This window comes from Pituophis catenifer, unplaced genomic scaffold (genome assembly GCF_029215685.1).
Source record: "Pituophis catenifer annectens isolate HBS135680 unplaced genomic scaffold, rPitCat1.0.hap2 SCAF_3, whole genome shotgun sequence".
NCBI classification, from domain to species: Eukaryota; Metazoa; Chordata; class Lepidosauria; order Squamata; family Colubridae; genus Pituophis; species Pituophis catenifer.
This window is the reverse complement of record NW_027256883.1, coordinates 169,459,685-169,472,751: the sequence shown is the minus strand read 5'-3', so window position 1 is coordinate 169,472,751 and position 13,067 is coordinate 169,459,685. Positions and strand designations below refer to the sequence as shown.

At 37.5% G+C, this 13,067-nt stretch overlaps 1 protein-coding gene across 4 annotated transcripts in view; it reads left to right on the top strand.

Moving 5' to 3' along the window:
- The window catches only part of PLEKHA6 (pleckstrin homology domain containing A6), a 233,829-nt gene that overhangs the window by 191,434 nt on the left and 29,328 nt on the right, over positions 1–13,067 (top strand). For all 4 annotated transcript variants that reach the window (XM_070941535.1, XM_070941534.1, XM_070941533.1 and 1 more), the window contains exons 11-14: positions 5,850–6,002; positions 6,342–6,422; positions 9,107–9,256; positions 10,747–10,842. In XM_070941535.1, the coding sequence (XP_070797636.1) occupies positions 5,850–6,002; positions 6,342–6,422; positions 9,107–9,256; positions 10,747–10,842 (480 nt within the window). The remainder of the gene's footprint in view (positions 1–5,849; positions 6,003–6,341; positions 6,423–9,106; positions 9,257–10,746; positions 10,843–13,067) is intronic.

Below are 13,067 nucleotides of genomic sequence, written 5' to 3'. Positions count from 1 at the left end.
TACCATAGTCACCTACCGCATTCTGCTCCCGATTTTTTTTTGTTATGCCCTGATGATTTGTGTTTTTAAGTGCCACTGATTTGGAATGTTTGTTTATATTCCTTGTGAGCTGTATGAATATAGATGTAATCCTGTCGACTTTTGTTGAAGAATGAAAATTTATTCAAAGATATTCTTCTTACCTATCCTTGAGGTTTTGTTTAAGAAAGGATTATTTTATTATATATGGTTTGTTCTATAAAAACCTATATTTAGAAGGAATTCAAAAAACGAGAGAGATACAGCCCTACATAAGTGCCTCCCCTTCCTCCAGGATCAGTCTAAATAACCTATAGTACCATATACAGTAGGATGTACACAAATAATGCTTTCTAAATGAAGAAAAATCTGTAGCTCAGGTTTCAACTGTGGATTTCTTGGTATTCTCTGAGCTTGGCTGTTTGCTAAGTAACATCATCAGTAGGAGACTTTCTACTCTCAATACTCCAGATTTAAATAATTTGTTCTGTTGAATTGAAACATTTATTTCTGAGAGGCAATATTGTAACTAGTCTGGCCATATACCTGAATAAAAGTCTATCCATCAATTTAAATGTTGAGGAAGTGTGTGGGCTACTCTCTATTTTATAGCACTCTAGGTTTTTCCCAATGGAAAAATGGAATAGGCAAAGGGAACTGGAGGTACGATGTGGTGCATAAGATTAAAAGAAAGAGAGAGAGAGCTAGTCATGATTAGCAGCAGCTTTCCTTGGCTTTTTTTCCAGAATAGAAGCAAATTATTTGCTATAGCAACATCTATTTGCTTTGCTTGTTAAAGAAGTAAAATGCTGCTTCCAAAGTAAAATACTGAAGGGTAGAATACATAGCATTTCAACAACCCCCTGTCCTGTTGAAATCTTCCTTTTTTGCACTATTTCTGTAACATAATCTTTGCCCACCAAGCCCTATTAGATCCACAGAGGAAATGGATTGCTCTAGAGTTTCCAAAGGACCTGTGACCAAAGCAATTCCATGGGAGAAAGAACTGTTTGTAACTTTCTTCCTTTCTTCCTTTTCTAAGTGGTAAATGACTATTTTGGAGGGGCCAAAACATGGATCAGTTGTATTGGTACTCCAAATAAAATAATGGAGATGAAGTGGGTGGGGTGAGACAACATACATATATGTACACATACATAGTTTCCCCCCCAACCCAGAAAGATAGCCCAATATGATTCCTCCAATATAATGTCCTTCATTTAAAACCATAGGATGGTGTCCTGGCCCAGTTGCCTGTGCAACTGACTTTGTATGGAGATGGAGAGGTTCTGGGAAAGACCAAGAAAGGTTATCCTGTCAGTGAAATCTAGTGCTTGTACAATAAGGATTCTTGTCAGCTGGAAGGAGGCAGGATTGAGTCCTTCTCTCCAACCAGGCTCTGTTTCTCCGTGACTGCTATTTATATAACTCAATAAACACGTGCAGGTAAATTGCAGCAAAGAATTGAGAGGAGACTGTCCACAATCTACCTTGATGAGGTGCTTTCTCTCATAGAGGATTGCCATTCTGCCTTGAGATGACGAGCTGCTTTCTGGAGGCATATCATTTCACCTCCACAAAGAATTAAGATGGAACCACTCTGCCCCAATTGGCTATTCCATTCAGAAGCCACTTATTATCAAGGGAACTGAAGGAGTCATTTCTCCCTGACAAAGAAAAATGCAGGGCCATTTTACTTAACAGCTTTTCATTGAAAAGACTCTTCAGTTGAAGTCTCAAGAAAGTTCACCACCCTTTTGAAGACCTGCATGGCCCTAACAATTATCATAAAGTGAGCTTCATTTTGGTACCTCTCTCTACTATAAGATCTGAGCTATGGATCCAGATATTTCCACATTTATCTTAGGGATGACACAAGTTTAAACTTGAATGGAAATGACTCTGTCTCCATTAGCATCATGACTGTTTTTCCTTATCTGCCACAGATGAGCGAGAGCGAGACTTTGATCAGTATGGTGAACAGAATGGTGGAGAGCTCCTCTCCTAGGGCTCAACTGTACTTGCAAGTAAGACATCACAGCAGCTCTGCCATCAACCATGACATTCCAGCTGCTTTTGCATACAGCAGAACCATCCCAATATCATTGTTTCATGCCTCACCTCCACAACCATCTGTGAGGTGGCCATTCAACTTTTCATCCTACCGTAGCATTTGTTTATAAATTCATCATGGCATCCGTGCCCCCCTGTGCTAGTGACTCCAATAGAGGAGGCTCTCTTAAAATGGTTTAAATCCATATATTTCTTTTGAGATTGATGAAAGCAACTCTGGTAATATACATCTTGTGCCAGCTCCTTTTCTCTAATGAAATTCTCAATATATGTATGTAAAAAATCTGGATTATAGCCGATAACCACCATTTTAAAAAATCCTTGTCAGGCTGTTTTCTGCTAGAGGAGAAAACCTACCAGTTGATTAGTTTTTTTAATGGAAAAAAAATCTTTGATATTATATTTACATAAATTATGGTACCTCTGGAAAGTGGCTAAGCATAGTAACATCTATAATTATATTTACATGAAGAAAGAGTAAGTTTTTCCACAGTAATTTACCCTTCTAATGGTAGAGTTGTCTTAGAGTTTTGTAGAGATTCTGTTTTTGTAGGCTTGCCATTGTTCATTTTGTATTGAGCAACGCAGTCAACAACAGAATAATTAGAGCTGCATTCCTCCCAATTACAGCCAGCCATCTACCATCAATCTCTGTCTTTGGCTTCAATACTTGTTTTGTCACTTTTAGCACTAAAATATATTTTTATGGGTTTGCACCACTATATAAGGAAAACAGCAGTTGAACATTAATTATAATTGCTGGTTAGATGGAATATATTTTGGAGCAGTCTGAGTTCTGTTTATTATATGAGAAAGTGAATTGTTGTATATTTGATGATACATTATTATGAGCCCAGGGCAGGATACCTTATTTCTGTTAACAGCTGCATTCTTTCAAAGTAAGAACCACATACATGGTGGGTGGAACTGAAGCAAAACTATAGGGAAGAGGAGATGGGCACATTTGATCTTTCTTATACTCCTTTGAGGGAGGGGCTTTTTGTATCCTCTTCCAAGATACGAGGCTTTGTAAAAAGGCAGATAGCTCTTCTTAGAAGTCTAAATTGGTCTCTGGCTAAAGGTTTTGAAAGTAGGTCATGAATCCTTGAGGGCTGTTATGTTGCTGTTCTCTGGCCTACTTGCACTGGAGAACCTGAAGATGGTTTTCAACCATTTTCCAAAAATAGATATTATTATGTTACATACCCTTCACAAAAATATGGGAAGATACTACAGACCAAGGCATTTTATTTATGTAGACAAGCAGTGACTTTTTTAGATTTCAGTGCATGTGAAATTATTTTGTAATGATATTAAATGGTATTACAATTAGTAAAGAAATATGTTTTAAGATGTTGTAATAGTTAAATAAAAGCATGATGCGTTATGTTTGTGGATGGGGTTTTTCTTCCCAGCAGCTCCTTTTCCGTTAAGGAAGTACATTCTAATCAGTTCCTGCAAAATATGTGGTAAGGTCAAGGAGTGTGATGGCTCTGTAGCTAAAGATGCTGAGCTTGTTAGCTGAAAAGCTGACAGTCCGTGTTTGAGACTTGAGTGCCACCCGACGGGGCGAGCTCCTGTTAGTTGCTCCAGCTCCTGCCCACCTAGCATGCAAATGCAAATAAATAAATAGGTACCACTTCAGTGGTACTCAGTGAGTACCTCAGTGCCTTCAGTGAGGCACTCGAAACAGTGTTTCGAGTGCCTCATTGTATAGTTATGCAGGCCACATGACCATGGAAATTGTCTTTGGACGACGCTGGCTTCCTTGACTAAAAAATGGAAATGAGCAGTGTGCCCTAGAGTCGGACTTGACTGGACAGGGGAAACTTTGTGTAGTAAGGCCATAATGGTGCAGAGCTTCATAACAACAAACCTGGATTCTGATGTAGTGGTGTATGTGAGGGTTTCCTGAATTGCTACTTGTTGGTCATGGGTCTCCACAGAGAGAGAATCTACAAGATGGCAGGTGGAGGGTTGTGATCAAAGCCTCAGTGCTTTGTACATGCATGGAGATGTCCAGAGAAAAGAGGCCAGATTCAATTGCAACACCACATCCATCATCTTGAGGATTTTGACTCTCCCTGCAGATCGTGCCATAATCTGTATTCTACTCTCATACTTGTTCATACAACTGGGGATAAATGCAATTGGCAACTTCATTTTTCCAGAGAGGAGAAAACTCACAAAATTTGGGTTTGATTATGAAAACTTAGACCAAAAAGGCAGTGTTCAAAAAACCACCTCCTTAATCTGTTTGTATTGCATTGTATTGGTTTGCTTATAAATTTAGATCTGGCTATTATATAAAGCATCTCCATCGTGAAAAATATTGTCCAGATTTTTGCAGTTTTGAAACCAGCAAGTAAATTAGGGATACAATCCATTCTATAAAGATTCCATTATTGTGATTAAGTACAGGTTCTCAAATTAAACTAATACTAGTCTTTCTCTGCTCTCATTGAACACGCTTGTTAATCCAACTAAATCTAGCTAAAATTAGCCCCTAAAGTCAGCCCCTGACCTTTGCTCTTTCCGCCATGGCCTTAAAACATGGCTATTTTGCCTGGCCGGCTTGGACTGAAGGGGTTTTAGAGGGGATTTTAATGGTTTTTATAGTTTTATTGGGTATTTTTTTTTTAAATGAACTTTGTGTGTTTAGGGCAGTATAGAAATTCAATAAAATCTAAATCTAATCTAATCTTTATTGTTGTGAGCGCCCTGAGTCCTTTCGGAGATAGGGTGGTATATAAGTCCAAATAATAATAAATAAATAAATAAATAAATAAATAAATAAATAAATAAATAAATAAACAAACAAACAAACAAACAAACAAACAAACAAACAAACAAACAAATGTCATATTATCCTGAGCAATCTGTTTCTAATAAGTCAGGAATTTAACAATCTATTTATCAGCCATTTTCATCATATTGGCTTCTGCCTAGCATATAAAGTCATACACCCAGGAAGCCTTATGCAATGCAGTGTATATCCATAACAATTTCTATTAGGCCTACAAACCCCATCAAACAACCTTCTTGGCTTTTTGTGCTGCATTCTTGCTTTGCATATTAACTATGAGATGTATTAGTGTCTGTGTAGAATAACTCTTTTGCACCATAGTAGTTATGATAATTTTAAGGAACTTTTCTCCCCATAATCATCCTAAATTCTAGAGGGGCAGGGAGAATGGGCCATATCTTTAATTCTCTTTTGCACCATAGTAATTATGATAATTTTAAGGAATTTTTTTTCCCCATAATCATCCTAAATTCTAGAGGGGCAGGGAGAATGGGCCATATCTTTAATTCTCTTTACAAATATAGATGCATGAAGGTAAACTTTATCACATAATGTACGTGATAGTTGCTCACCTAGTACTCCTGTTATATAAAAGTGCTAATTTCTTCATAAATCTGAACAGTCATTATATAAAAAAGGAACATTTTGTTAGAACCCTGACTGTTCCTTCCTGTGTTGAAAGTAGAGTAGCCATTTTCTTTCCTTGACAAAGTAGAAGAACTGTTTTCAAAGACAGCAAATAATCTTTGGTTAGTTATGTGTTGCTTTTGAGAAAGGCTTCATGGAAAGTCTAATAGAGTTGTACAATCTGATAATGTATGTGTGTATATTGTATGTATATGTAAAGGGTGGAGAGATCCACTAAGTAGTAGTAGGCTTGGATTTCCTCAGGGGATTATTATGACAACATCAAGGTAGACAGAGCAGCAATGACTTGTTTTTATTTTTTCAGGTGTCTCATTTCCCTGAAGCATATAGAGAGACGCTGCACACCTACAAGATAAATGAGCAACACACAGATGTAAGAACACCTCTTCCTCACTGTCATCTGCCTACTCAATCCATCCCCCATCCTGTTACCACTGTCTACCCTGCATTCCCTGAGGTTCGTGGGGGTTCTTTCTTTCCATTTCATATCTTTAGATAATCCATCTTTTCTGCTAATACAAAACTGCAAGGCTATAAAGGCTCTTGATCATCCTCCATCAAAAATCATGTGCGGTCTCTTTTCCTTTTGTATCTCTCCTGTCTACTCAATGCACATGTCTTCATGCTGGTTTAATTGTTTGTATTTTCTCTTGCATGGATTTGGAATTCAGGAACTGAGACCAGGCCTCTGGTGGGGTCTAATTGATCTCCATCAAAGCAGCTGAAAGTTTATATTTCTCATTCTTGATGTCTTTTACAGACTTCATGTTTTATTTCTCTCTTTTTCACACGGCAGAAGCTTCTAGGAAAACTCTGTGAACAAAACAAGGTGATAAGAGAACAGGAAAGACTGGTACAGCAGCTTCGAGCAGAAAAGGTAAAAGACATGAATCACCAAAAAAAAGGGGGTAGTACTATGGACAAGCTGCTTTCAACCCCTATGAATGAACCTCATTTCTCAGAAATTTTCATAGCATGACCAAAAAGATTTCATCTTCTAGGCACTGGTTACATTTAACAGAAGTATTTCCAGTACCCTGAAGCTAGGAGACTGAAATATTAAAATGTAATTTTGCAAAGTGTTATAAATATTTTAAATGTGCCAAGTCAGGAAAATTTGAGTTGATTACAAAACTGTAAACCAAATAACAATAATAAATAATAAAGTAAACAATAATAAACTAAAATAGCAAATGTTAAAAGACAAATGTTCTTTAAATAAGTAGATATAAACCATGATTTTCATACAGTGCAGGCAATAAAAACCTAAATTGAGCCATCAAATATAAGCACCAGGTGTGATTCCCAGGAAAGTCATTCTATAATAAGGAGCCCATAACTGAGTTGCTCTATCCCATCTCTCAAAGCTACTTGCCTGGCTCTCATTTTGGCAGGGATACCTGAAAGGAGACTCTTAAAGTAACCAGAATGCTTATAGTAGTACCTATGGGGAGAGAGGTGTTCCTATAAGTATCTGTCCCCAAGCCATTCAAATCTTTAAAGAGTAGTATCAACATCAGTAGTTGAAGCACTGATTTCTTATATCTGAATTGAAGAGTCCCAATTAATTTCCTGGCAAGTCAGTGTTGGAATAACCAAAGCTTCCATCTTCAAAGGAGCCATGCAAAACACATTACAATAATTTAATCAGAAGTTTATCAGAGCATGTACAATTGAGCATTGGCTATCTATTTCAAAGGAGAGTGGTTTTATGAGGTGATTAAACTACCACTGAGTTTCAAGAACACTCCAAACTGCTTTCCCAAACTCTCAAAAGGGCTGTAACCTACACTGGAACAAATAATCGCAACCATCCCAAATAATATTTCTGATCTCAATCTGGACTGAGCTTTGTTTCTTGATTGTCATCCAGGCAATTACGCTGTGTTTCAGAACATTTACCGTGTCAGCTGTGTTAAATGAAAAATGTCATCTGTGTATTGATAATAGTTCAGCTAATATCACAAATAATTTTCCACAGCAATTTCATGTAAATGCAAAATAGAAATATGAAATAATTGCAATATGACAAAACAGTAACTACTCTCAGCACTACCTTCTGGAATAGGCTGAACCAGTCTTAGTCAGATAGCTTATTTTGATTGATGCTAAAAACTGTGAAGTTCAAGGAAAGCAACAGGATTGGTGTTCCCTCTGTTTTCTCTCCGCAGAGGTCACTCCTAAGGTGACCAAGGCAGTCTTTGTCCCAAAACCCAGGTGAATGTAGAACATCAACTTTATGCCTGGATTTTTTGTTAAGCAGTGATTCAAAGAGCCTTGGTAGTACAGTGGTCTAAGGCACTCTGTTATTAAGCTGGTTATTAAGACCAGATGCCTGCAATTACTGCAGGTTCGAATCTCGCCAAGGCTCAAGGTTGACTCAGCCTTCCATCCTTTCTAAGGTAGGTAAATTGAGGACCCAGTTTGTGGGGGCAATAAGCTGACTTTGTATAAATATACAAAAGAATGAAGGATATTGCTTAGCGCATTGTAAGCCGCCCTGAGTCTTCGGAGAAGGGCGGCATATAAATCAAATTTAAAAAAAAACACTTTTTCCTAGAAATGGAACTGTCTGGCACACTTCTGAGTTAAGTTTCTTTAACAAGGGCTGATTATCACCTCTTTCAAAGGGATCTGTTAAAATACATCCACGTTCTTTGGGCACAACTGCTTAGATTTGTTACAACTGAATGAGACAATACTCTGGACATCTCAATTAATACAACTGTTCTAACCATGGAATCCAAGGCATACTATAAATGAGCAATTTCAATTTACAAATTTTTCACAGCAAATTCTTTTAGGATGGGTGTTTATAATAAAATACCCAGATGTACAAATGAATGAGTATCTTGCTGCTCCCACTATACCAGAGCAGGACACCATACAACATGGATTATTACCACCAGTCTAACTATAGGTAGACTGAGGTAACTGTCTCAGTTGACAGATGCTGAAAAACATCAGAACTATTTTTCTATATTACCTGATTTCTGCCCCTCAGTTAATCTGCTGCCTCACTGCCAGGGTTGAAGCAAGCTTCAGTTATCAGATCATGTGACTTTGGGACATGGAATTGGGAGAAGGTTTGGGATTACATTGACTTGGCCCTAATATAAATTTTATTGCAGAAATACTTATTGTAGACCCCTAAATTCCCAGGGCTTTATAAACTACTGTATTCTCCTTCAGAGCAAGATGTACAGGCATGTTTCTGTTTGTAAATGCTTAAAAAAGTCCTTATCTCATCCAAGAAATTTATATAGTTCAACTCTATTTTTCTCATAAATTTACTAGCTTTCCACCCTGGAGCATGAGAAAAGTTTAATTAAATTTAATGATTTTCAAAAGAATAGAAATAGGAATAAATCCAATTTTCAGTGTCATTGTAACTTTGAACAGTCACTAAACATGTAGCTGTAAGTTGCTGACTACCTGTACTCTAATCCACAAAGAGCCTTTTAGCTAGAAAACACAACCAATTTCAAGTCTTGAATTTACTTCTGAATCACCTGCCTTTATTAACAAGCATGTACTTCCTTGTGCTCATTTCATCACTAGGAGAGTCTGGAGAGTGCACTGATGGGGACACACCAGGAATTAGAAATGTTTGGGAGTCAGCCAGCCTACCCTGAAAAGCTTCTGCACAAGAAGGAATCTCTTCAGAATCAGTTGATCAATATCCGAGTGGAACTGTCCCAAGCCAGCACGGTAATCTAACAAGTCTTCTGCATTGAAAGCATTCCATTTTCTATAGTCACAAAGAGATCCCAAACACCTAGAAACCTTCAGGGACTTAGCCAGTTGTGGGTTTCAAAACTTTTTACTGCCGGTTCTGTGGGTGTGGCTTGGTGGGCATGGCATGGCATGGCTTGGTGGGCATGGCAGGAGAAGGATACTGTAAAATCTCCATTCCCTCCCCACTCCAGGGGAAGGTTACTGTAAAGTGTTTTAATTTTTAAATGTTTTTATAATGTTTTTTTTAAAATGCATTGTAAGTCTCCTGAGTTTCCAGAGAAAGGCGGCATATAAATTGAACAAATAAATAAATAAATAAATAAATAAATAAATAAATAAATAAATAAATAAATAAATAAATAAAATCTCCATTCCCTCCCCACTCCAGGGAAGGTTATTGCAAAATCCCCATTTCCTCCCAATCAGCTGGGACTTGGGAGGCAGAGAATAGATGGGAGCAGGGCCACTCAGAGGTGGTATTTACCGGTTCTCCGAACTACTCAAAATTTCTACTGCCCTTCTCCAAAACTGGTCAGAACCTGCTGAAACCCACCTCTGGACTTAGCACTATCTAAGGCAGTGTTTTCCAGTGTTAAAATGGATGGACTTCAACTTCCAGAATTCCCCACATGTTAAAATGCCAAGGTTGAGAAACACTCAGGGAAAGGGTTATGTGTCTGTTAATCATTAGCTTTGATTTATCCCATCATTCAATATCATTCACAGCTATACCAATGGAAGCATACAGATAGAATTGTTGAGCCTCTGGTCATCTCTAGCCGGCATGGAGATTAGTAGAAGCTTTGGCCTTCTCAGTTTTGCAGCCTTCACTGCTTCTCCAGCAGCATTAGCTGTTGTGAAAACCAGGTGCTTCCAGCTGAGCTTGAATGGGCAGTCTGTTCTTCTTGTTTTGCCAACGCTGGTGCTACCAGGAAATGCTAGAATTGAAAAGAATAATGTTTTGATAGTTTAGCATTGTGCAATACATCTCTTCAGTCTTTTATTCTTTTACTGCCTTTTCATTTCATATAAAAAGGGGGGAGGGAGGGAAGAAATGAAGACATAAAGCCCAACACAAGGGTAAGTTGCAAAATCACATTGGAGAGGGGGATCAAAACATCCAAAGTGTATGCCATCAATTTGGTCTCCCCAAAACTACATTCAGGGTTTCCTGAATAAAAACTGATCTCTGTTTTCAAGAATACAAACAACGACAACAACAACAACTAAAGAAACATGCAAGATACTAGCCTTGCTTCCCTACCCCTGAAGACTTGTAAAGAGTCTTTAAAAATCAAGTGTTTTTAGGAATGGAAATCTTTGTCTCTTCTGTGAAGTTATGAAGGCTGTGATCCAAACAGATGGTTGAACAGTTAGTGTTCATATGCCAATTAGTTTTTCTGCACTACAGGGATCTAGACAGGCATTTGTATCTTGACGACACTGTTTGCAAATCCCCACAGGCACTGGCCAACAGCACTATGGAATATGAGAATCTGGAAGCTGAGGTGTCAGCCTTGCATGATGATTTATGGGAACAGCTGAACTTGGATATCCAGGTGAGAGAATGAACTCTCTGCATCAGATGGATTGAAGGCAAATGATCAGCATGTTGAGAATATGTTGGAAATAAATGCAAATTTTAGCCAAATTTAGGGAAATTATTCACCCAATTTCTCAGTCTACTAGGTTAGGGAAATTTTCAGAAGGTTAACTGTGCCCAGCAAAAGTTATAATATAATATACTTGGAGAGCCCAAGTTGAGAGAAAGTTGTGTAAGTGGCTTAGAATTAGTACTTATTGAGACACAAACTTCTGTTTGTAGAAATATTGTGTCATATATGCCAGATAGATGTTTAATCCAAGCTTGCTTTGCTGATATTTAGCGTCCTGATAGCCCCATTGGAGGACAGGAGCTGTTCTGCCCCCTGGTGGAAACAATTGCTTGCAGCAATAGAAAGTGCAGGCAACATTTTTAGTTATAATTGGATGGATGATCTGCTTATCCCATCTCGGTGTTTAAATTATAACAAATTAATGCTTGTTTATATTTGTCTGCATATTTCCAACGTAATTTCACTCACCTTGATATGCAGTTGTGTCTCCATGACTGAATTGAACTACAATAACAAAATATGTATCACTGGTAGCTAGATGGGAAGGATCTAGTAAAGGATATTTCCCAAGTGATCTCTCAGCTGACTGACCAGAGTAGCTCTTTCCTGCAGATATTAAAATTGAATTATGACACATTGCCTAACTATATTTACTCATTACAATTTAAATATTCTGCATTTGAAATGAGTCTCACAAATCAAAGGAAATGTTTGAGTATTTTTGCAATGTTCCATGCTGGACTTTGCATGGTGGTGATTATTACTTTAATTGGGGAAATGGGGGCATAAATGGTCATATAGCAAGAGAAGTGATACCGGTAGGTGAAGGAGAAAATGTAAAATAATAAAAAAAAGTTGTGACAAGAAATGAGGAGCAAAGGCTCCTGTTATCTCTGCACAACATAGATATGGTTTTTAAATACAGATATCAATTAAGACCATCCCTGCAGAAGGTCAAAATCTGTAAGAAGGTGTCTATAGTGCCATAATCAAAGCTCAGTCCATTTTAACAGTTATTCAACAGGATTAGGCCTTCTATTGCAAGATTGCACTTGGCATTTTGCAAATTTGCACATATATCCCTGTAGACACCCTTAATGCCAATACCATATTTACTATACCATCTTATAGTAATATAACTATATTATTATAGTAATATAAGAGCCATGGTGGCACAGTGGTTAGAATGCAGTACTGCAAGCTAACTCACTGCTCACTCCAGGATTTTGATTCTGAGTGGCTCAAGGTTGTTTCAGCCTTCCGTCCTTCCGAGGTCAGTAAAATGAGGATCCAGATTGTTGGGGGCAATATATTGACTCTGTAAACTGCTTAGAGAGGGCTGTAAAGCACTGTGAAGCAGTATATAAGTCTAAGTGCTATTGCTAAGTGCTACTAATGAAGAAAATTAATATGTTCCACCCTGGAGATGCATTTAATACCAGCAACTACTTCTGCTTTACTGTGGTAGGGCCTATGCTGTGTAACAACATCTTGGTAGAGTTGAGGTGACTCTTTCCCTGTTAGAATGTAGAATGAGACTTAGAATATTAATTTTTATCCAAGCATTTTTTTTTTTTTTGCTTTTCTAAGTTTTTTAAATTTGGCTAAGAGTTGGTTTTGTTTCTATTATAAATAAATATTTGTAAATTGCCTAATAGGTATGGTTTTTTTTTTAAATGAATACATTTACATATCTTGCTCATAGCACATTTTAGCCATATATGTTATTGCAGAGTCACAAGGGTAACATAATTCATACACTAACCATGTTTATGGGACAATGTGACATAAAGACAATTGAATAGTTTTCAGAAATGAAGCTTATTTCTTAAGTACTATACACTGATGTAGGGATATCAGCTGTTTCTTTTCTCCATCCCAGTGAGTCTGGTCACAACATCGATTGAAGAACTGTAATAAGATATCAGGCAATGAATCAAAATTACACAGACCCACACTGCCAGAATTGTAATTGTTTCAAAGACTGTAGCCACAATTGTAAAAATCAGAATGCAGAGTATTTTCTGCTTTATATTTATTGTACTCCACACATTTGTGCCAGTAGGAAGCTAACTCTTGAAGCATTCTCCAATTTAGAGATAACATTTATCTACAATCTGGAGGCTTGATAAAATCATGTTCACACGCCCACAGTTTTCTGCATTAAC